This window comes from Trachinotus anak, unplaced genomic scaffold (assembly GCF_046630095.1).
Source record: "Trachinotus anak isolate AG129_WGS33_773 ecotype Australia unplaced genomic scaffold, CSIRO_AGI_Tana_v1 ptg000006l, whole genome shotgun sequence".
Classification (NCBI taxonomy): domain Eukaryota; kingdom Metazoa; phylum Chordata; class Actinopteri; order Carangiformes; family Carangidae; genus Trachinotus; species Trachinotus anak.
In genome coordinates this window covers 1,307,501-1,331,991 of record NW_027273857.1, presented here as the reverse complement: position 1 = coordinate 1,331,991, position 24,491 = coordinate 1,307,501, and the positions used below count along the sequence as shown (strand labels likewise).

Below are 24,491 nucleotides of genomic sequence, written 5' to 3'. Positions count from 1 at the left end.
CATACTTTCGGGCCTCATCGACGTCCTGGGGCTCTGGTATGCGGTTCAGCCCGGCCTCCAGCTGCTCCAGCTGGGCCAGCAACTGCGTGGCAGCTCCAGAGAACTCCTCCAGACCCAGACGCAGCTCGGTCCACTCCACATGGTCGTACTCCAACGAGCCGCCCAGGTCAGAGGTCAGCTGGGAGGGGTCGACGAGCCGGGACAGACCCTCCACCGACACCAGGCTGGTCTGGAGACAGAGAGACGTTTACTGACTCCTTACTGCAGGTTAGTACAAATACACCAAAACTACAGTATTACTTCAAAAACAATCCCACCCCAACCAGATAAAATAACAACAAATACTTTCAATAAATACAAATTAAATTGGTTTGCTGCACTTTCCAGTATTAGGACGTAAGTTTTCAGAGTAGTGGTATCACTTCTTTAGTTAGTACTGCAGTTCTGCGCAGTAGTACTGCAGTAGTACCTCGAAGCTGAGCTTGGCGCTGCCCAGGTTGGTCTTGTGTTTCTGCCAGAAGGTGTCTGGTTTGATGAGCAGCGCTGTGTGGATGCTGGAGGAGAACGACTCCTGCAGCGTCCGCAGCACCGGCTTCACGCTGTCCCACTTACTGCCGCGCATGTCCACCACCACGGTGAAGCCACGAGCACGCACGTCCTCGCTGGCAGACAGACAGGTCGAGACAGACAGGTCGAGACAGACAGACAGGATGAGACGACAGACAGGAAGAGACGACAGACAGGAAGAGAGGAGAGACAGGAAAAGACGACAGACAGGAAGAGACAGACAGGTAGAGAGGAGAGACAGGAAGAGACAGACAGGTAGAGACAGACAGGTAGAGACAGACAGACAGGATGAGACGACAGACAGGAAGAGAGGAGAGACAGGAAGAGACAGGCAGGTCGAGACAGACAGGTAGAGACAGACAGACAGGATGAGACGACAGACAGGAAGAGAGGAGAGACAGGTCGAGACAGACAGGTAGAGACATCAGACATGTAGAGACAGACAGACAGGTCAAGATGACAGACAGGTAGGCAGGGAGACATCGTGTTAGTCGAACCCAAAGACCTCACTGAGACAGAGACAGGCAGACAGGTGGAGCAGGCGTACCTGGGTATGGTCGACAGGTAAGTGACCAACCGGCTGAGGTCCTCCTGTTTTATTCGATCATGATTGGTCCTGGCAGGGAAGGTCAGGATTGGTCCCCCTCGTTTGTCCCGCCCACCTGGAAACACAGTGAAAGATAAACTGGGTCACATGAGGACCAAACTGGTTTACACCCTGCAGCGGTGTGTGTGTGTGTGTGTGTGTGTGTGTGTGTGTGTGTGTGTGTGTGTTACCTGACACGAAGGCCACTTTCTCTCTGAGCACCGTCAGGACGTCGACCGCCCGAACACACTCTCTCTCTTTACCCGAACCTGAGACACACACAGAGGAATCTGAGTCCAGCAGGTGGAGATCTGACGGAGAAGTTTGGAGTTTTTCTACAATCGTGGCAGTTTTGTTTCTGCAGTGGGGAATTATTACCACAGAAGTTCAGTTTACTGGGATATGAAACAGACGAGCAGAGAATCAGTGGCTGATTATAAAAGTTGTAGGTGATTCATTTTCTGATTGATGATTGATCTGATTGATCTGTCAAGTCTTAGTCAGTGTTTCTCTTCTACAGCAGCAGCGATTGTTCAAATAATTGACCATCAGCAGAAAAATAACTTGAGTTTGACGAATAAATAAGAAATTTGTTGACATTATCATCATCTCTTGGAGAACCTGTTGTGTGTTGGGCATTTTAGACCAAACGATTAATCAATGAATCCAGACAACAATCAGCATATTAATCAATAATGAAAATAATTGTTAGTTGCAGCTTTATAAGTCCTGTATTCTCCTTTTCTAACTGCAACTGACTGGTCAAAATCTCCACATCAGCGAATTGTTTCAGCTCTAGATATTTCAGCGTTGCCCCAAAACTGACCGACTGACGCTGGCGTCCCTCGAGCCTCGCTGCTGACGTGGTCAGAAACTGAACTCTGAGGCTTTTGAATGTGTTTGGGTGCAGCGCTGACCACTCAGCTCATCCGTCACGCCCCAGTGTTCATGTCATGTTTAAAAAAGTTAGAATAAAGGCCGAGCCGACAACATCAAACTGTGTCCAACATCCACAGACATGAGCCAATCAGGCTTCAGAGGGACGGGCTGACAGACGTTTCAATTAAAAAGCCGAGTCCTGCAGCTCAGTGTGTGTGTGTGTGTGTGTGTGTGTGTTGCAGACAGACATACAGGCCTCCCATGTGCGTCAGATCATCCTGCACAGCGGGAGAAGGCTAATCCAACACACACACACACTGAGGGCATTAAACGTCTCACATTAGCAGCTTGGCGAGCAGCGATAACCCTCAGAGAGAAAACCTAAAAACAGGGAGGAGATGAAGGAGAAGTGAAAGGGAACAATCACACTCATCCAACCTAAACTCCCTCCTCACAGTGTCCTCTTTCTCCTTCGTTACCGTCCTTGAATCCTTTCTTTCAGGACCGATCCGTCTCCTCACAGCCCGTGACGACAGTTCAGACCCAGATCCACTGCCTCTTTAATCTGGGCTAATTGTCTGGTTTGAGACGCCTGATGGGTCACCAGGAGATGCTGGTGTTTGTGCAATTCTGAAATCCAGCACAACCTCCTCAACCGTGTCATAGCACTGAAAACACACACCTGAACACAACCAGGTCATTGAAGCTGGAGTGTAAGGAAACAACCTCTCAGGAAACATGGCCACAAACTAAAACTGTTCCCATAACAGCAACAGATAAAACATTCATTTTGTCCATTGTAAACCTTTATTAGATTGACAACATGAGCTGTTTACTATCTGACAAAATAAGCACTATGAAGCAAGTGAAGGAAACACATTTTGAGAGAAATGATTAATAATTCGTATTGTTACCGTCAGCAGGCGTCTCGGTTTTAGCTGCTGCTGCTGTTACTTTCATGAAAGTGTTGACCTCCATCAGAAGATATATTTATCTTCTATTTCTTTCAGTGTAGTTTTACATCTCCTCTCTCAGGCTTCTCTCTGGAGCTCTAGTAACAACAGGTCAGTCAGCCAATCAGAGGAGAGGATGGGACTGCTTTGTTGTGACATCACAAAGTTCCAGAAGTCCTGACGGCTGGTTTTAAGGCTCAGTGTCTGAATACAGGCTGTGTGCATTTCTCTGTGGACTGAGGCTTTGATACTTTCACAGTATTAATATAGAACCTAGACCTGCTTTATAATCACAAACACATGGACATCTACCTTTAGACTGGATGTAATGTTAAATGATTGAAATTAACAGAAAATGTCACAAAACTATTGGGGTTTTTTTGTGATTTTGTTAAAATACAAAAAAAAGGCAGAGTTTGGTCGGTGCCTGGTTAAAAATTTAACTATGGACTCATGACATTAGTGAATAATCTAAAATCCTGCTACAGCCGGATTTTATTTCTGTGTTACGAGTGATAGATCATCAATAAGAAATATGGGAACAGGCTGTTCCTTATGGCTGCTGATAACTGAGTTAAACACCACACTCCAGCTTCACTTCGGCTTCTATTTCCTGTGTGACTTAGCAGTTTGCTGAACAAGAGGAGACACAGATAAGTGTGTGTTTTCTGTGTAATCAGAGCGTGTGAATCCCACAGACTTGTGTTAGAGTAGTAGAGCTCGTGTTAATATCTCGCAGGTCTGAGAGCAGAAGCTAACAGCCTGCAGACGCTAATGAGTTGGTGGTGGGTGTTTGTGGTCTGTTGCAGTGTAAACATGACACTGTCTGAATCAACCGTGCTGCTCCACACTGACTCTCATCAGAAAACTCAATCAGGAGTCTGATTGATCCCTGATCAGCTGTCTGTCAGACTGACTGATCCTAAACCAGCTGTCCGTCTACAGACTCCAGATCAGCTGTCAGTCAAGCCAACTCCAGACCAGCACAGACAGCTGGAGAAGGGATTTCCATTGTGATGAAGCTGTCTCACACTAATAATACACACACAACACACACAACACACACGGACACACACACTGAGTCAGTGTAACGCCTAAAATAGCTGCTGTACAGAGCAGATGAAAAGCCTTCAGAGAAACTTGCTGTCAGTCTGTCAGGACTCATCACACTGATTATACAACAAAAAATAATGAATACATTTCACCACAGTGTCCTCTGAATCTCCAAAATGTCAGCCTCTTACAAATGAAGACGTCAGAGCCCGAATGATCCTGGAGTTTTCAGGCCATTACTATTAAAGAGTTTGATTTCTATATATCAGCCTATTGTTGCATTTCCTCTTGAAAATGAACATGAATAGAAGATAAAAAACACAAATAAAATACAGATAATGAAGTAACTATGTCATGAGTTCATATGAAGGGTTATAATTATGTTTAGGGTTACTGTCCCAATTTTCAAATTAAAATGTAGAAAACAGTAAATGTATTCAAAGGCCCTCACTGCTTCACAGTAAAAGCTCTATAGCTGCTTCAAAATAAAAGCCCTCTCATTGTTTTGCAGGAAAAAAAGCAAAAATAAATCTTGTTTTTACAGTAAAAGCCCCACAGCTGCTTCACAGTAAAATCATTCAGCTGTTTCACTTTACTTTGTTATTTACAGCAGGTTCACGAAGAACTGTGTCAACATTTTAATGCAAATCACATATTTGGCAAACGCACCTCTGACCTGACCACAGGTCTGCCGTCATTGTTACCTGCTATCATACTATTCATATGTTCTGCATGTTGAAGTCAGTCCTCACCTCTTTCATTGTAATAATAATAATAATGATGATAATTGTCGCCTAAGTGTAAATATATTTTTAGTTTAGCTTTAAAACCCAAAGATGTAGATAAAAACTGCAAATCCTCACATTTAGGAGGCTCGACTGGAGATTGATTATCAATATAGTTTGTGATTCGTTTTCAGTCGATTGACTGATCGAGTGTAGTTCTTACCTGTTTCACCACACATCAAACAGTCCAAACAGTAAGTGTCACCTGTCAGTTCTGGAGTAGCATCAGTGCTGTTGCTATGGTTACCTGTAGGTTAATACACCACCTTGAGACCTCAATTGAAGATTTAAATTATGAAATGCTTTTAATTGACACCAATCAGCCAATCAGAGGCCTGTATTTTGCTGCTACCTCTGGTGGAATGACTGGACCATGGGAGCATCATGTGACCACATCTTCACGGCTTCATGTGTTGAACTGAACACACACGTTTGATAACCAAGCAGGCCTTCCCATAATCCTCCTTGGTAGGACCCTCCACCCCCAACACACACTCACACACACCTCAGTGCCATTGGACAGAGGGATGCTGACACACACTTAACATACAGCACACACACACACACACACATATTCTTTGAGTCAATGGGCGGATGTGGAGGCATCATGGCGACAGCAGCTCCCACCACACACACACACACACACACACACACACACACACACACACACACCCTACCTGCCGTCGCCAGGCCGTCCGGGCCCGCTTCTCCTCCTCCATCCGCCGGATTCATCCTCCCTCCTCCTCGCGCTGCTCCTCCGCCTCCCTCCTCCTCCTCCTCCGCCTCCTCCTGCTCTCTCCTCCGTTATGTACCGTCGGCCGCTCCGCTCCTCGCTCCTCGCTCCTCCCTGCCTACCCGTGCATCCCTGCGGGTTCACATCAGATCGGGTCGGTCCAGGCTCCCGGACAGGCCGGCGGCAGGCGGTCGGTGGCGCCGTTGGACGGAGGATGTGTTCCCTTCCTCCGGGTCCCGATCACTGCTGCATCCTCCTCGGCTCAGCCTCGACAGTCCCCCCCCTCCTCCTCCTCCTCCTCCTCCTCCTCCTCCGCTGCTGCTGCTGCTGCTCTTACGTTACCGTGATCCCGCACGGCATCGCATCACATCACGTCGCCGTTACCGGTCCCGTTACTGTTACAGTTGGCGGATACCGTTACCGTGGCCTCCGTGCCCCGCTCCCCGCTCCCTCTCTCCTCCCGCCGGTCCAGGCAGCGGTCGGTCGGTGTCTCTGCACGCAGGCGCACCGGAGACAGAGGGGCGCTGTGGACGAGGGCTGCAGCAGCTGCTGCACCGACACACACACACACACACACACACACACCCCGCCTCTCCGTGTTACTATCACCTCTCTGTTACCGCCGGTCCCGGTAACGTGACGGATTCTGACGTGATCAGCTGTTTTATTTCTATTGTGATGATTCCTCTTGATATTATATTATATTATGTTATATTATGTTATGTTATATTATATTATATTATATTATATTATATTATATTATATTATATTATATTATATTATATTATATTATATTATATTATATTATATTATATTATATTATGTTATATTATGTTATATTATGTTATGTTATGTTATGTTATATTATGTTATATTATATTATATTATATTATATTATATTATGTTATATTATGTTATGTTATGTTATATTATATTATATTATATTATGTTATATTATGTTATATTATGTTATGTTATATTATATTATGTTATGTTATATTATATTATGTTATGTTATATTATGTTATGTTATATTATGTTATGTTATGTTATGTTATATTATATTATATTATATTATGTTATATTATATTATATTATGTTATATTATATTATATTATATTATATTATATTATATTATATTATATTATATTATATTATATTATATTATATTATATTATATTATGTTATATTATGTTATGTTATGTTATGTTATGTTATGTTATATTATGTTATGTTATATTATATTATGTTATGTTATATTATGTTATGTTATATTATGTTATGTTATATTATATTATGTTATGTTATATTATGTTATGTTATATTATGTTATATTATGTTATATTATATTATGTTATATTATATTATATTATATTATATTATATTATGTTATATTATGTTATATTATGTTATGTTATATTATATTATGTTATGTTATATTATATTATGTTATGTTATATTATGTTATGTTATATTATGTTATGTTATGTTATATTATATTATATTATGTTATGTTATATTATGTTATGTTATATTATGTTATATTATGTTATGTTATATTATGTTATATTATATTATATTATATCATATTATATTATATTATATTATGTTATATTATGTTATGTTATGTTATATTATGTTATATTATATTATGTTATGTTATGTTATATTATATTATGTTATATTATATCAATATTTTACCCTGTGAATAATTATAAACCAAAAAGAGTAAGAAGCATGTAAAACAATAAAAATACAAATAATAACACTTTATTTATGTATCACATTCAATGGAAAGAGTTGCAGTACAATACCCATCATAAAATACACTGAATTACAACATTTAGGAATGAATGAATGAATGAATGAATGAATAATTTAAGATACTATCAGTGTGCAGGTGTCCGTAAAAAGACTGGTACAAAAGCAGGAAATAAAAATAATGAAGGTGAGATGAATTTTTAAAAAAAGAGAGTTTTTCTTGTAAGAGAATGAGACAATCAAAGTAATAAATACAGTGATCAATAACAGTAGTAACTTTTCCAGCGGTTGCTTTTCTAAACGTGGACTTTTTCAGAATAAGGAGTTTTATCATCTGAATGCTGTTTTACTCTCAGCTGAAGCCGCAGCGCCACCCAGAGCCCAGAGGAGCACACAGCAACCTCCTGACAGGGAAATAACCCTTTACACTGCACACTTTACTCGTTTTACCTAAAGACTTATCTTACAGTAATCACACTTCAAGTCTTCACAAATAGAAGCAAAGCCTCTATAAATTGCCATTTATGAGCTGGTTATTTTCATTTACAACTGCAGACTGTCTAGAAGGTCGAGTGTAGAACAGTTTATTAATGATAACGTTTATAATTGCAGGGGACTAATGACTCATTACAAACTCAGAAACCCAAGAGCCTTTACATGCTTATTTAACATTTATAATGTTACTTCCGGGTGGAACCATGTCGCCATGTCATTGGTGCAGAGGGGTGTGTGTCTCCGTAGCGTCATGACGTCATGTTGCCGTAGAAACAGAAGCGCGTCGGTTCGCTCGGCTGCTAAAAGCTAACTGTGCTAGCTGGAAATACGTTCTTGTTGTAGCTCCGTAGCGTCTCTAAACCAGAGCCCAGACGTGGGTGGGTCAATAAACGGGTTGTTCAACCGGTGAGCGTCACTTTTTATCACAGCTGACGGTATCTCACTGTCTGACTGCAACAAAGCTACGCCTTCCGTTCCGAGTCGGGCTAACAGGTGTTAGCCTAGAATCGGTGACCCTGAAGATTCCGTGACAGGAAGAGCAACAAAAACAAACCGGAACACTGACAGGTGAGGCGTCGGTGCTCCACAAACACCTGCGACACCTGTGGATACAATCTGAGACAATATCTGAACAAAATGGGGTCACAGCGATTGGTGAACTACGATTTGTGACTGTTTAAGTTCTGGTGAAAGTGACTAAATTACAGTGTAAAGACAATGTTTAAAGAAAGCGTTAAAGAAATGGTTTAGACAGAATTTCACGTTAAACCCTTTTATATGCATGTTGACGGCAGTTTGTCTTTCTGTGGGTTTACCAGACAGTGAGGATGGAGTCAGCGGAGGAGGCTGTGGTGTTGGAGCTGAAGAAGCAGCTGGAGGATGAAGACCTGAGCCCAGAGCAGAAACTCAGCCTGCTGAACAATGGCATTAACAGTGAGACAACCAGCTTCATTGCATTGTAAAATTGCAAACTGCATTGTATGTGCTGTTTAAAATGTCTTATGTTTAACTTGGTGTGCAAACACAGGCTGTTATTCCCATTTCTTATTTGCAGTTTTATTGTTTGTCTGCTCCTGTCATGTCTACACAGGGAGCTCTGTCTAATGAATTTGATATGGTTCAAATGACTAAATGAATAAAGGTGTGTTAATCTTTCTGTTGCTGTGTCTCTGTCAGAGGCTCTGAACGTGGCAGCGGTGCAGACTGACAGCAGTGTGTTGACCCGTGTGAAGTCTTGGTTGTATCACGCCGGCGTCTTGAGTCACTGTGTACTCGCCCTCTCTCTGGATCCCAGGAGGCTGAAGGGCAACTGGCCCGCCGCCGCCACACTCGCCCAGCTCACCAGGTATTTCCGAATTATGCCAGTATCTTAATTTATATTTTTGAAGAAAAAGTTACATTTAATTTTTTAAAATATGGTTTAATTTCAAAAGTTTAAGTGTACGATATTCAATTTTTAAAATTTTAAACATTTTAAAATATTTTTTTACTCTACATTACAGTATTTTAAATCAAGTCACATAAGTTGTTTAACATATTTATTTATTCTCATGTACAAAGGTTTTTAGTTTTTTTTTTACAGTATTTTTATGAAGAATATTACAAATATTAATGTTACTATTAAACTGTAAAAAGTTTAATGTTTTTAAATGTTTTCCATTTCTTTAGATTAACGGTATTTTCATGAAATTATATTAAAAATTACTGTTATGTATTCTGCAACTGTATGCTCCAGGCTAACCTGACTTAGTTCACATTTAATCACTAAAAACTGCTTCCTGACTACAACTTGTACCTTCTGAATTCAGGTTATGCAAGTGCTGAGACTGAAGATATTTGCTTCACAGAGATGATTCAGCTCATGTTCATACACCTGTCTGTTTGTCTACCTGTCTGTGTACCTGTATGTCCTCTCAGCTCCTGCTGTGTTGGGCTGGACCCTGGTGAACATTCAAAGGCCTTTAATAGGCTGTTTTTGCCATCAGTCATGGACAGCCTCCTGTCATTGGCCAGCCAACTGATGAGGCAGGCAGAGGTGAGATGCTACATTCCTCGCTGTCTTTAAAACTATTCCTCCATAGTTTTCCTTTTTTAACTTTTACTGTTGAACTCTACTGTTGTCTGTCAGTGTTTGTCTCTGTTCAGGAAGGTGATGGATTCAGTCAGCTGGCTGCTCAGTGGCCACACACAGCTCACCACACAGGGTCAGTCACCTCACTCATTGCTGATTAGTTTATTGATTGCTGTCCAATCAATATTAAGTGGTACATACTGTTGGTCTGTTGTGGATAAGTCTGGAGATATTATTCATTTTTTAAAATTCAAATTAAATTAAATTCCTGTTCAATCAGATCTGCAATAAGAAAAACTGTCTGTTTGTCCCTGCAGTTCTCAGCTCTGTCCACTATGAGCGGATCCAGATGTGTGATGATGTGACTGTGGCTCTGCTGTGTGTCCAGCTGTGGATTCAAACCTGCACAGCCAGCAGGTAACACACAGGAACATAACACATGACGATACTGTTGGGTCCTCAGCATTATAATGACCATTCCTTTGAAAAGGAAAGGTCCTTCAGGTTTTTGCTTTAACCAGTGATTCCTGTCGAAGCGCTACCTGCTGATTCAGCAAGAACCTTAACACCTTTTATGAAATTCATATGTTGGTCAGTATATAACCTGGACACTTATATGCTTCTGTACAGTTCAGCACATGTGATCCAACTTGAAACTAGAAGAACTAAAGTGAATCATACCAGTTGTTCTACCAGTGCTTTGCCAAACTAAAACATGTCCGTATCATGTCAGTGAAGCAAATTCAAAATAATCCTGTCTCTGCAGGGACTTTCTCTCCAGGTTGAGCGATGACTCCGTCCTGTTGCTGCTTAATGAGGCTGTTGGCCAATTAGCTGTAAGCTCTGACTCCGCGGTGGGCAGGGCCTCCGTCACGCTCATCCTTCTTATGGCCAATCAGCTGCAGCTCCGGCTCCAGCCCCTCCTCCTCAGCTTCAGAGGTCAGAGGTCACACATGTTGATGTATTTCTAATGTCAGTTAAGACCTGGCTCACTGCAGCATGAAGTGAAATGAACCGAAAGGTCAGAGGTCGCTCTTCCACTCTCTCTGCAGGTCTGGACAACCTGCTGGACAAAGACTGGAGGGGGCGGGGCTTTGACCAGGACGTGGATCAGCTGATTGCACTCATCCAATCAGATAGAGGCATGATGAGCCCCTCTCAGGTGTGTCTGAGTACATCTCTGCTCCCTAAACGGCACCCTCATCTTTTCCTTGTGTCTGAGTCTCATTTCCTCTCCTCACGTCTGGGGTGTGTTCTCTGTCCACTTGTCTGTCTCTGCTTGTTCATCTCTCACCCCTCCTCTCTTTGTGGGTAGGTGAGTACTGAGCGTGTGCGGGCGGCATGTGTGATCCAGGCGGCCTGGAGGTCGTATCAGACCAGACGCAGAGTGAAGAGTCTGAACAGAGCTGTTAGTTCACTGCAGAGGAGATACAGGTACCTGACTGTGCTGCAGTCAGCTGCATCATAATTACCTTTAAAGGAGTAGTTCAACATTTTTCTTTCAGAGACTGGAGATGGGGAGAGCAGCCTGGCTCTGACCAAATATTTTAAAAAATACACCTCCAACCTCAGACTCCAAAAATTGATTGAAGTAATTTATTGTTTAACCAATAAAAAATATTCTTAATATAATATACTTCTTTGTGTGTGTGTGTGTGTGTGTGTGTGTGTCAGGGCTCGGAGGAGGCAGCAGCAGCAACAGAAGGAGGCCCAGCAGTGGGAGGAGGAGCTGAAGTACCAGGTAAGACCGAAGTCTACTACAGTAGTGACAACATGCAGACAAAGACATACCTCACCTATTTGAACTGACATGATGATGCAGTGGAGGTTGAAGGTGTATTTGACAGTTTGCTGGAACACCTCAGTGGTTCTTAAATCTGGTGACCTCTCAGTGTTTCATTTAAAGATTATAGTGTTGGCCAGACGACAGCTGCGGCTACCAGGTACTGTCTGCCTTTTGGCTGTTTTAGCAAGAGTTGTGAAGACAAACATTTCAGTGTGAAGATGTTTGAGCAGGTTTTTCTGATGATCTGATGAAGCACCAGGTCCTGGTTACAAATATCAGTGAGCTTATACATAAATGTAGCATGGAGATACTGATTCTTTTTCCCACGACTGTCAAAGAATATTCGTCATCTCTTGAAGTATTTGAATAAAGCAGCTAAAGTGTGTGTGTTTTAGGTGTGTGTGAGACGTCAGCAGGCGAGGAGGGCGTTCCACCAAAAGCAGAGACAGCTGCTGCAGCTGCTGCCTCCTGGTAAATACACACTGTTTTTCCTGCCTCAGTTTCTTATATTCTAGTGGCTGTGTTCATTTTAGTCTTTGTCCTCAGATCAGATGTTCATGTGTGTTTCTCTCATATGAGGTCACCAACATGCTTCATAAACATGAAAACTCATGTTCGACAAAGAAAACCATGAACATTTGATGACTGACATTTTGATGATAATGTCTGTTACTTTTTTGATCAATCCTTTCATCTGTGAAATGTCAGACAAGAAGGAAACCAGCACCAGGGCGAGATGGTGTCACCTTTTTCCACCTTTAGTTTTAGTTGGATCATGTAATATCCTCGTGATCATGGTGAGATTATGAGTCCAGTAGTTGTGAGAGTTTCAGTTTTGAGTTTGTTTCTCTGTGTGTTGTTTTTCCAGACCAGGTGCAGTCGTACCTGCAGGAGTGCGAGCGTCGTGCAGCCGTGTTGATCCAGAGCTTCTGGAGAGGCTTCAGAGAGCGACGACACTACAACACACACCGACACACACTTAGACACACACGCACACAGCAGCAAGCTGCCAGGACTCTCCAGAGAGCGGTACACAAGCCTAACATTTACCATCACTGCATATTGGCCTGAATATCAGACAACATTTTTGTCTGGAAATTAGGTTTGAAAAAGGGAACGTTGTCAGAGAGAACACAGTGCAACAGTCTTCTGCAGAGATGTTTAATCAGACTGTGAAGGATGCTGCAACACGTTTTAAACCAGTTAATGATGAGATGAGTTCACAGCATCTCTGACGTTTTTACAGCAGAAATGAACACAGCTGAAAAAGACTGAAGTCTGAAAAATGTCCTCACTATGCTAATTAAATAAAGAAAGCAATACAAGCTCACTCTGACACACATACACACATACTCATATAGAATCAAACACCTGACGGATGTCGACTCCTCCCTCTTTCAGGTACGTCACTTTCTGCAGGAACGACGAGCAGCGAAAGCCCCACCCATCACACCTTTCTGGATTGGTCACAAAGGTTTGACGGACAGCAGGAGGGCGGAGCTAAAGACTCAGGTGGAGGACTACATCGCTGTGCATCCTGTAAGACGTTCAGTTGATATCACGTGTTTTAGTGGTTCCTCCTGATGCTCTGCCGTCAGCACCGACTCTCTGTCCTCCTCTGTCTGCAGTCGTCCCATGTGTCTCCTGAGGAGTGTGAGCGTCTCCATGAGGAGGTGCAGCTGCTGCTGCTGTCGGAGCTGCAAAGAGGAGAACAGCGGAGGAGGGAGGAGCAGAGGATGGAGGCGCTGCTGGCTCACACACACACTCAGCTGGAGCTGCTCAGAGGTCACAACACAAACACACACTTCCTCTTTTGGAAACATTTGTTTTTACTGCGTCTGTTTACAAGAAATTCAACTTTGAACCATTTGCAGATGCCCCGCCCCTCTCTGTCGTCACGGCGCCAGATGCCGAGTCCTTCCTGAGCCCCTCAGGCCCTATAGCTGCTCGAGCCCGCGATGCCCACAATGCAATGCTGCAATCGAGCCGGCTGCCTTGGTGGAGGACGCTGGGAGAGCCAGTCGACATGTCCACCCCCACCCACCTGCAGGACCTGGAGGCGGAGTTTGGAGGACTCTTTGTTGGAGGGTCAGCGGAGGTCAGGATGGAATAAACCTTGAATGTAAAGACCTGATCTGAGTTCAGCCATCTGGTGCCGATCAGTCCAAGCAGTAACAGTGTTGGAGCGTCATTTTTATTGTTGATTAACTTCTAAAGTTTTTCTGTGGCCCAAAACATCAAAGGATCACATGTGAGAGGAAGGTGGAGGTTTGAGGAAGCCAAGCACAAAAAATAAAGCACAGAGGAGCTCAGTGATGAAGTTAAATGTGTTTTTGTCCACATGCTGTGAACTGATCATAACGTTAAAACACTTTATATCCTCACATTTCTCACATAGGGCTGCATCTGCTGGTGTACGCCTCGTCCAGTTACACTTCTAACGTGAAATTTGTCTTTTTGACTCGCAGAGACCAGATTGATGTTCAACATTTTTTTGATTGTAATATCAAAAACAGTGACATGTCTCTATGATTATAGTTTGTCTGCTAGTAGCAGGACTTGAACTTTCATCTGTGTTGTTTTTGTCAAAGTGTCAATGTCAACAGCTTCGGTAGACCCTCCCAGTTTCTGCTCCAGTGTTGCCACATCACGTATGATGAGAAACCATCCACAGGTGCTGCTGTCAGACATTGGTGAATAATAAATGATCATATTTTAGCAACAATTCATTTTCTAAACAACAAATCTGCCCTGAGGTCATGCTGTGGCACAGTTTTGGCGTTAGCTCATCAGTACATTGTTCAAATTTCACCAACTTCTGTTTGTCCTTCAGTATTCTCCCACCAATGATGCTTCACTTGTTATTTCACTTTAATCTGAAATAACTGAGTTTCTTTGTCCTCTTGTTATCATCACATTTTTGTTGGTCTCCAGCGGCTCCTGAGGGAAATATCCGTCTCTTTAGCTGCTAAATGCTCCACCATGTTCACCAGCTGCTGCAGCCAAAAACAACACGATGAGAGTGATGAGGGTGAACCAGAACAGGAACGATGTGTCTGGACAGATAAACAATGATGTGAGACTCAGAGCAGTGGGGATGCTGCAGATTCAGCTGCTGACTTTCTGGAGGTTCATCACATTGTCATTTCATACATTGGTATTCTAAAAACATTCAAATTATAGATTTAAGATATGGCTTTATTTTGCTGTCCATGATTTCATGCTGTTATTTAGCGTTCGTTCACAGAATAGGTTCCTGACAGTTCACTGGATGCACCGTGTACACACACCTGTCAACGTGCTCTTGGCTTCCTCAGCTCACCTCTGGCTCTGAGATGCATCGGATGCTTGGACCCTCATGCACCTTCTTGCAGGTTTTGTTTATTTATTTTTTACTGTGTCTCAGCTGGATTTCATGTATTACCTAGACTGAGTTCTAACAGACTTCAGGGAGGCAGCAGAGTGAACATCTGTCAGCAGGTAGGGATCAGACAGTGTCTCACATGAATATATCCCTATATTAACAACCCCTTGGCTGCTGTGTAGTCTGTCATTATTGCAATAAGCAGCTCCAAACAGCAGGGGGAGCCTCTTCTTCACCACAGCAGCTGCAGGATGGGAAGAGATTTTTTTTTACCTAGGATGGAGGGAGGGGAGGGTGCACTTGTTTTTGTGTTTGTGCGGCCTGTATGACGGTCTCTGCTTGAAAAAGTCACATATTATACTGTGTAGAAAATGTGTGAACACACACTGTACACTGATGTGTTTTATGCATTAAAGTTTCACACTGAATGAAAATATTTGAAATCTTCATATGTTAAATATTCCTTTTTGAGAATAGTGGGATGAGGCTGCAGCTGAAACTCAGATGTAAAGAAAGTTTTTAAACACAGCTGCAACATGTGCACCAGTGTCAGAGATGGTCCAGCTGCAGAGCAAGCCGATCGATCACACTCATTGATTATTGATCTGAGCTGCCTGGCCAGCTGAGGCTCAGCAGATGTTACATAAGCGGCTGTTGGTCTGTCAGAGCAACTGCAAGAGAGCAGCGCTGGAGACGAGGAGGTAGGAGTGTTTTCATTTTCTGCTTCTTTCCCACTAAAGGTAAATATTTTTACTTTTTACTGCATTCATCAGAAAACTATATTTCTATACTGAATGCAGTGTATGATCTGAGGAACATTTATCAGATAATTCTTCTCTACTTTCTTACTTGTGTGTTTACAAGAGTAAATATTCAAAAAATATAATGGGTGTTTGGTTTACTTTTTTATTTAATGATCACTTCGATTTTTATCTCATATTAGTACAGTATGTTTTTTCTGGGAATTTAGGGATCTAAAGTTTACATTTCACAAAGGTTTTTAAAAGGTGGATACCAGTTATATATTTACTGAAATTTAACAATTTGTTGAAAAAAGAAGAAAAACAAAGAGATGCATATATTTAACATAACTAAATGAGAAGAGATAGAATTTTTTTTAAATGACATAAAATACTTAATATATAATATAAAAGGTTATTAAACAGGTTAATTGATGTGGTTGATACCAGGCAAAACCTGTGAGAGAGAATGTGTTGTAAATGTAAATGTAAATATGACTGGGTTAATAATGATTTGACATCCTGATTTGAAACATGATTATTTTACTGAACGTTTTATCAAAGACGAGAGCTGGTTTCCTGTCTCTTATATCTGAAATGTGCTGCTTTGGAACAATAAAGTCGACTGAATCATTTTATTATCTTTTGTTTAATGATGTGACTGAGATGGTGGATTTGAAAAAGAGACATTTAAATGGGCATCAGCTCAGAAAGAGAGCCTTGTACCAGTAATCAGAGGATGATGATGATTTATTCATTCATCTGTGCTCCAGGTTTTTCTTTTGAATTCTGTGAATGAACATGTGAGCAGCCTGCTGCAAGTGGAAATTTGTGGAAAGGAAACTGTTGTGTTGTTAATGTTTGATGTGAAAGGATGAAATTTCAGCTCTAAGATGACTGGATTAAATGTGGATAATATTCACTGTTTTCTACAGACAAACTCAGTTCAGTGGAGTCTTGTGAGATGCACACATAAAAAAAAAAACAAACCATGTCTCTCTGCAGGATCATTCTGGAGTCTCCTCATCAAGGTCGTAATAGTAACTACTTATAATGTTTGTTTTTTTCAGTCATTGGATTTCCGTTATTATTTTCCATTTCCTGACAGGTTAAAGACTTTGTGTCGCTCGATGCTGGAAGCTTCACATGAACAAACTCTGTTTAGGTCTCTGGTGGAGCAGGAGCTGAAGTGAAGGGGTTAAAATCCAGAGGAATGTGGTGAGGCAGGAAGTGGAGGCCTTTACACTTCAATCCTATTATTTTACATCCACTCACTTTCTCCATCCCTCCATCTCATCCTCCTCTTCCTCAGGACGTGTTCTCCTCCTCCCAGGACGACGACAGAGATGACAGGAACTCTTCCCAGGTTTCCCACCATGCCGGCCTTGCTCAGTTCCCTGCCCAGGGGCGTCAACCCTCCCAGTTTACCCAGAGGCATCACCATGCCCAGTCTGCCCACTTTACCCAGTTTACCCAGCATGCCCCGAGGCGTAACCATACCCAGCCTTCCCAGGGGCATGTCGCTGCCGAGGGCCGTTGCCATGCCGACCGTATCCCAGGCTCATCGGAGGCTGCTGCAGGACTGCTGCTCAGTTCTGGACCATCAGACACCTGGAGGTAAGAAATTCAACTGGAACCAACAGGGCTGCTACTAATGAACATCTGTGTGTGACAAGGTTACAAGCTGATTTCTGTTTATTGATCAGTGAATACACTGAGCATGTTTTAATTATAGTGACATAACTTTATTTATATATAACATAGGAAGTATTTCATTGTTATATGTTGGCCGTTTGAAAGAAATGTTTCAATCAATGAGACACAAAACCGCTCAACATGGAAACAGACTGTGGTTAATTATCAGCTGATTCAGTCATAATGAAAATCACATTAAAATTAGCTCCACCTAAACCAACTACAACAGGAAGTTACTCTTTACACATTAATGTACCAGTATTAGTAATCTAATAATACAACATATAACAGGACTACTACTATACTTTTATTTGAGTACCACTTTCAATGCAGGACTTTTACTTTTAAAGGATCTGAGTACTTCCTTTGTCACTGTGAAAAGCTCTACTTCTACACTTACTACCACTACGATAACCAGTGTTGCTTAAACTTTAACAGCCTTCATTTAAGTACTGTTCACTGTAGTACTGTTGTAGTTTTATGTCCTCCATGCAGTAAACGCAGTAGAGTTCTGCAGTAGCAGTGTGTTTTCAGCTCCAGTTCTGCAGGTTTCTGATCTATTTTTTCTTTTTCTGCTGGAATGATAAATAAATCCAGAGCAGATTATCGAGCGCTGAGCTGCTGCACATGGCCTGGATCTCACACACACTGGAAAATCTTTCACGGTTAAGAGCTGGACAGAATATTAATACTAATCTGTATTAAATCTGTTTCTATTCTGTTTAACGACAACAAACACACGAAACATGAAACCTTCAAATGTAATTTTTTAATCTCCAACTAAGACAAACAGCTGTGATGTGAAAACATTTTCAGTTTCGTCACTGATGTTTTAATCAGTCACTAAATATGGAGATATAAGGATTTTAACTGACTGATGACGGTGAATGAAAGGAGGCGGGTTCAGTGTGTGTGTGTGTGTGTGTGAAGGATTAAGTACAAGCATGTGTGTGTGTGTGATGGAGGTGACAGTGTGGCTGTGAGCTGAAGGAGTCGTCTTCATGTACGGTGAGAAATATTTTAATTTATTTATTATTAGTTTATTAAATTTTTCTTCTGCAGTTATCTGAATGTTGTGATGCTACGTTTGCAGTTCAGATGTTGTGTTGTTGACAAAAACCTTTAAAATTAAGTATTGAGTTAAAAAAATAGTTCTGACGTGATGTGCAGCTCCAGCTGTAGGTTGCTATGAAGAGAAGATATTTTGGCTTTAGCATCATGAAATCATCTAAAATCCAGTCCTCATACCATTAACTTACCTGTTAACTGTGATATAATGGTATTTTTAATAATATTTTAAAATGATAATTAATGGATTTTACTAAATTAAGGTGTTTTGAATGTGCTTTGCATGAATTCTGTCCATGTAAATATTATCTTATCTTTCAATACTCAGTGAAAATAATGACAAGTTCAGGGCAACTTTTAATGCTAATCCATACAGAAGTTCTATTTAAACCCCTACATGCTACTAGAATCCATTAATTATTCATTGATTAACAAGAAATTGGGTTTTTGTTCCATAACTTCTACCCAGTAACAAAGTCATCACTCAATTCACATCATAATAGAAAAATGAAGGTAATTTTAAAGATCCAATGTAAAGCGGTTTTTCAAGATAACTGATGCACAAAAGCAAGTAAAGCACTTTCTAATATACCAAAGGCCATCGTGGTGTCAGCTCAACCCAGCTGACTACAGGATGTGTTCGTAAACAACATGTAATATGTGCATCATACATTATTTATTTTATGAACAATAACCGGTGGTGAAAGAGGTATTCATATCCTTCACCAACAACAAAAGTACTAACACTGCACCATAAAATGCTCCATTACAAGTAAAAGTCCTGCTCACTGAAATTCACTTAGACTATTAAAAATGAGCAAAAAGAATATCATCATTTGAACAGTGGGAATTCAAACTTTTATAGTCAAAATTATGAAATAAGTCAAATTTGTGACTTTAAGGTAAAACAAAATCTTGAAGCCACATTTACAACTTTTAAGTTAAAATGATGAGATACTGAGCCAAAGATTTGACTTACTAAGAACTGATGATGATGATTGGTGGCTCACCTGGTTGAGCACATTTCACTTGAGCTTGTCCCGGGTTTCAAACCACGGCCACAGTGGTTCATGTCATCCACTCTCTCTCTGCCCCTTTTTCCTGTCTCTCTCTTTCCCTTCACCAAGAATTAATGCAGTAAAATAACTTAAAAAAATTATGATGATGAATTATTATTTTTGACTCAGTATCCTGTTATTTTATCTCTGTCTTTATCCATATTTTTGACTGTGTTAATTTGAAAGTAGCAACGTGTGCTGCACTGAACTTCTCTAAAACAGCAGAATTGTCCTGATCTAACAGATCCCACATGAACATTTTAATATGATAAACATAAGTTAAATACAATGAGATAAACAAATCTAAACTGGTCTGGGACAGAACAAGATGATTTCTCATGATGTCAGACTGGTCCACGCTCATCAGCTCAGTGCTCACTCAGCGGCACTCTGACATGTCACGTGTCACGTTTGGGGATTGAACCTGTGTCCTTGCAGTGACAGAGAGGAGTCTTTAAGCTGCGCTAACTAAAAAACAACAATATAAACACATTATGCAACAAGCTACCACAGGATTAATGCTTAAGATGTAGTATTGCTGCTACTGCATTGTGTTGTGTGTGTGTGTGTGTGTGCGTGTGTGTGTGGCAGTTGACCAGTGGTGAATCTCTTGTCTCCTTTAATCTACAAGAATATATTAAATTGAACAGAGAGAGAGATAAAAAAATTAAGGAGAATCTGGAATTAAGGAGAAAACCAGGTCAAACTCTGACAGATGACACGTTACTGCCCCCATGTGGCTGTGATGTGGATGTGACTCACAAAACTCTGAAGTCTGAGAGGCTGGAGTGCAAAGGAAAGAAAACTCAACTCTCTGTCCATATGGCTCTGTTGTATAGCTCGGGCTGTTTTGTGATTTCAGAGGATGTGAGCTCAATTCTTATGAGCACACCTGTGGTTTTGGGGCTGAGCATACACACACACACACACACACACACACACACACACCGACTCCATAGTCCATAGTCCATAGTTGAACGCTCTTCAGTCTTCTTTTTGGGTGTCAGACTTCAAAATTCCCTCTCTTAACTGAACTCTCAGGACTACCCGCTCTCTGAAACCCTGCTCCACCTGGTCAGACAATCTGGAGGAGGTTTTTTAGAGCATTTGAAGGTTTACTCTGGACATTAGCCTTCAGAATTCAGTGAGTCAGTCTCACACTGTCCTCTTGTAGCCTGGGCCATTGGACCAGAGACACTTCAGATCGATGTCTGTCTTTAGAGTCCTACTTAACAACACAGAGCTGGGCCAGAGATGAACCTGACAACACCACTCTGTGTCATGTGTCATAATGATAGATACTACAGTGTCATAATCTCTGTACGTCAGTCCCAACAGGGTCTGGGGGTTTGGTGCTGGTTTGGTGGACGATACAAGTGAACGTCAACTCTCTTTCAGGTCTGTGTGGCTGCTGCTGGGCGTTGCGTCCTCGCTATAAGCGACTGGTGGACAATATTTTCCCCGAAGACCCAGAGGTGAATGCACACGTATACTGATCTTTACTGTCTCATTGATTAAAGGCTCAGTTCACCCAAAAGGTCACAAAACACTGACAATACAGTCTTTAAAAAACACATCAAAATGTTTTGACGAGAGATTATCAGCAGTGTGTGTGTGTGTGTGTGTGTGTGTGTGTGTGTTCAGGATGGGCTGGTGAAAGCCAACATGGAGAAGCTGACGTTCTTTGCTCTGTCAGCGCCGGAGAAACTGGACCGTATCGCAGCGTACCTGTCAGAGCGCCTGACCAGAGAGCTGAACCGCCACCGCTACGGGTCAGTGCACACACTAATACACAACAAAACAACAGCAACACACACATGACATGAGCGTGACTCTGTTTCAGCAGTGGTGGAGGAAGTACTCATTTTACTTTTACAATTATCAAAATAGTTTTCTGTCAATCATCTAATCAGTTAATCTTTTCATCAACAAAAAAGCATAATTTTTCAGAAGGTCTTCATATGTTTTACATGCAAAATGATTGATATGAGAAGGAACTGTAACTGTCAGATAAATACAGTGGAGTGAAAAATCCAAGTGGCGTAAAGATGAAGGTAAAGAAAGAGTACCTCAGACTTGTTCTTCAGTGTTAATGTACGTTGTCACCTGTGTTTCAGGTACGTGTGTATAGCGATGGAGGCGATGGAGCAGCTGCTGCTGGCCTGTCACTGTCAGAGCATCAACCTGCTGGTGGAGAGTTTCCTCAGTACGCTGCGTCTCCTGCTGGAGGCCGACAAACCGCACCTCCACATCCTGGCCACCAACTCTGTACGTGACGCACACCACACTGCTGCCCTGAGAACTAAGCTTCTTCAAAACATGTATTTACTGTATTATGTATTATGTATTAGTGGATTTCAACCCAGAGCTGAGTGAGTGAATAGTGTTCGGTCAACATTAACACAGACTGTGTACTTTACAGAAAACAAGGTTGTGTCGTACATTCATTTATGTAATCTTTAAGCCTTGATATTTCCTCCCAGTAAGATGGGCAGGATATTTACACACATACACACACATACACAAGGATTATCAGTGTGTGTCACAGCAGATTTATCTCTGCTTTTTATTTTACTGCAGATATTGTGTGTTGTGTCACTGTCACAGTCAACGTTCTGTCACTTGTGTCTTTCTGTGTAGTTTGTGAAGTTTGCGAACATCGAGGAGGACACGCCGTCGTATCATCGCAGCTATGACTTCTTCGTGTCTCGCTTCAGTGAGATGTGTCACTCTGAACACGAAGACACCGACATCCAGAACAAGTCAGTCTGGTGTCCCACGTCTCTGACCGTCTGAGCTGTGTCTGTCTGTGATGATGCTGTCACACCTTCTTAAAATTACAGTCGTTTAAAAACTGTGGGAAAAGTTGAGAGAAAGTCAAAAGTTATAGATTAAATGAAAAAATAGAGTTTGGCAGATTAATTGATCGCTCATGTTATCATTAGTATCAGCCCAGCATTTAGAGTGTAAAAATAAACCTGTATTGAACCAAACTCAAGCTGTTTCTGTTTTAAGCTGGAATAACCTGCTGTAGGATACAGTAACTGACTGTCCAGTTAGTGTTTTTGTAACCTGTGTGTGTGTGTGTGTGTGTGTGTGTGTTTAGGATCCGTGTGTCAGGGATCCGTGGTCTGCAGGGCGTGGTCAGGAAGACGGTGGACGACGAACTCCAGGTGAACATTTGGGAGCCTCGTCACATGGAGCAGATTGTCCCCGCCCTGCTGGTCAACCTGCAGCAGCACACACACACCAGCAGGTAAACACACACAGACACACAGACACACACACACACACACACACACACACACACACACACACACACACACACTACAGATGACTCAACAGTTAAATTAATATAAGTCAAATGTTGTGATTTTTTTAACACTCCAAAAAATATATAGATGAGGTCTTGCTGTTATAACTGTGTGTGTGTGTGTGTGTGTGTGTGTGTGTGTGTGTGTGTGTGTGTGTGTGTGTGTGTGTGTGTGTGTGTGTGTGTGTGTGTGTGCAGTGACTCTCCAGCAGAGCAGACTGAGGTGTGTTTCAGAGAGCTGTTGGGCCGAGCTGCCTATGGACACATTAACAACGCTATCAGACCTGTGCTCATGTAAGATACACATACACACTGGTCGTAGTAGCAGTAGTAACAGTACTAGCTGTTGTACTACCATACACAGTACTCTGTGTTTTACTCTCTGAATGTTTCCAGGCACCTGGACAGTCATGGTCTTTGGGAAGGACGAAGTTTTGCCGTCCGATGTTTTCAGATCATCATGTACTCTATCCAGGTTAGTAACAGCACTACTACTACTACATGGAGTACGCTACACTCGTACCAAGTACTACTCTGTGGTACCAACACATAAACACACACACACACACACATACAGGTGATGTTTAAACGAAAACTATTATCGCCATCAGTCTTAAATGTATTTAAATGTAATTTATTTAATTTTATTTCACACAATTTAAACTGAATGTGTTTGAACTCAACTTGACTTAACATTTTTGTCCCTTTGAAGTTTACTTAATTTTCAATTAACTGTAAATCAGTTGGACTTAACTGTACTTTATATAACTTTATATAAGCTGATTTCACCTCTCTGACCTGACCTGACCTGACCTGTGTTCTCCTCAGTCCCAGCATTCCCATCTGGTGATCCAGCAGCTGTTGGGTCACCTGGACGCCAACAGCCGGAGTGCAGCTTCAGTGAGAGCCGGGATCGTAGAGGTCCTGTCTGAAGCTGCAGTCATAGAAGCCACAGGGTCTGTAGGTCAGTCAGAGGCGTCTGTGGTCGTGTATTCATCTCTGCTGTGTACCGGTCATACACTAAGTGTGTGGTTTGTGGCATTTAAATGAACCTGTTAGGTCCCACAGTACTTGAAGTGTTCAACACGTTGCTGCGACAGCTCAGGCAGAGCGTTGACTACGAGCTGACTGGTTACTACGACAACGCAGGAAAACACAAAACCACCTCGACTGAGGAGAAAACACTGCAGGACGCCGTCATCAAAACTATAGGTGAGGCCCGGAGGGGTTTTAGTTCCTGTTCTCATGAAATGGTTTTTAAGGTGGTCGCCTCATTTCAAGTGGTATCATCTGTCCAGGATCCTTCGCCAACACACTTCCTGTCTACCAGAGGTCAGAGGTCATGCTGTTCATCATGGGGAAGATTCCTGTCCCTGGCATCTATCCCGCCCTGGGGTCACCAAACGCCGGGTACCCCTCTCTACACCTGACTCTAAATGTTTTAGATATTTAACATCTGAAGCGAATGTGGTTCAAGGTGCTATGACCTCCTCTGTGTCTCAGGTTTGAGGGCAGCAGAATGATCCAGGTGATGTTGTTGAAGTCTCTCCTCCAGGTGAGTTCAGGTTTGTGAAGATGTGGTCT

General features: G+C 42.0%; 3 protein-coding genes across 10 annotated transcripts in view; 2 read left to right on the top strand and 1 right to left on the bottom strand.

Moving 5' to 3' along the window:
- The window catches only part of LOC139622372 (kalirin-like), a 33,951-nt gene extending 27,783 nt beyond the window's left edge, over positions 1-6,168 (bottom strand). For both annotated transcript variants that reach the window (XR_011691228.1, XM_071479648.1), the window contains exons 1-5: positions 5,501-6,168; positions 1,345-1,422; positions 1,115-1,229; positions 470-662; positions 6-229 (exon numbers count right to left, since the gene is read on the bottom strand). Coding sequence is in view for 1 of the 2 variants with exons in the window: in XM_071479648.1 (XP_071335749.1) it covers positions 6-229; positions 470-662; positions 1,115-1,229; positions 1,345-1,422; positions 5,501-5,555 (665 nt within the window). In the remaining variant the exon portion in view is untranslated. The remainder of the gene's footprint in view (positions 1-5; positions 230-469; positions 663-1,114; positions 1,230-1,344; positions 1,423-5,500) is intronic.
- On the top strand, positions 135-13,981 carry LOC139622387 (IQ calmodulin-binding motif-containing protein 1-like). 5 transcript variants are annotated; one of them, XM_071479682.1, is made up of 15 exons: positions 135-267; positions 8,631-8,745; positions 8,989-9,157; positions 9,730-9,847; positions 9,941-10,016; positions 10,201-10,300; positions 10,650-10,822; positions 10,936-11,045; positions 11,199-11,317; positions 11,558-11,624; positions 12,065-12,140; positions 12,538-12,698; positions 13,071-13,208; positions 13,298-13,454; positions 13,544-13,981. In XM_071479682.1, the coding sequence occupies exons 2-15, from the start codon at positions 8,640-8,642 to the stop codon at positions 13,780-13,782; spliced, it is 1,809 nt and encodes a 602-aa protein (XP_071335783.1). In that variant the 5' UTR covers positions 135-267; positions 8,631-8,639; the 3' UTR covers positions 13,783-13,981. The 5 variants fall into 5 exon arrangements, with proteins under 5 accessions (XP_071335783.1, XP_071335780.1, XP_071335782.1 ...); XM_071479679.1 differs by lacking the exon at positions 135-267 and adding an exon at positions 8,056-8,379; XM_071479681.1 differs by lacking the exon at positions 135-267 and adding an exon at positions 8,382-8,520.
- Positions 13,982-14,132: 151 nt separating this feature from the next.
- LOC139622382 (protein EFR3 homolog B-like) overlaps positions 14,133-24,491 on the top strand; it is a 45,792-nt gene continuing 35,433 nt past the window's right edge. For 2 of the 3 annotated variants that reach the window (XR_011691229.1, XM_071479670.1), the window contains exons 1-13: positions 14,133-15,734; positions 17,086-17,390; positions 20,993-21,069; positions 21,239-21,366; positions 21,712-21,862; positions 22,235-22,356; positions 22,701-22,850; positions 23,106-23,201; positions 23,304-23,382; positions 23,736-23,871; positions 23,967-24,119; positions 24,206-24,317; positions 24,411-24,462. Coding sequence is in view for 2 of the 3 variants with exons in the window: in XM_071479670.1 (XP_071335771.1) it covers positions 15,670-15,734; positions 17,086-17,390; positions 20,993-21,069; positions 21,239-21,366; positions 21,712-21,862; positions 22,235-22,356; positions 22,701-22,850; positions 23,106-23,201; positions 23,304-23,382; positions 23,736-23,871; positions 23,967-24,119; positions 24,206-24,317; positions 24,411-24,462 (1,626 nt within the window). In the remaining variant the exon portion in view is untranslated. The remainder of the gene's footprint in view (positions 15,735-17,085; positions 17,391-20,992; positions 21,070-21,238; positions 21,367-21,711; positions 21,863-22,234; positions 22,357-22,700; positions 22,851-23,105; positions 23,202-23,303; positions 23,383-23,735; positions 23,872-23,966; positions 24,120-24,205; positions 24,318-24,410; positions 24,463-24,491) is intronic. The other variant, XM_071479673.1, reaches the window with a different exon arrangement.

Bases quoted from the DNA above. Each gene is read 5' to 3' on its own strand.
- LOC139622387 (XM_071479678.1), top strand. The intron at 10,017-10,200 runs GTCAGTCACCTC...TTGTCCCTGCAG, and splicing joins CACACAGCTCACCACACAGG to TTCTCAGCTCTGTCCACTAT. The intron at 11,318-11,557 runs GTACCTGACTGT...TGTGTGTGTCAG, and splicing joins TCACTGCAGAGGAGATACAG to GGCTCGGAGGAGGCAGCAGC.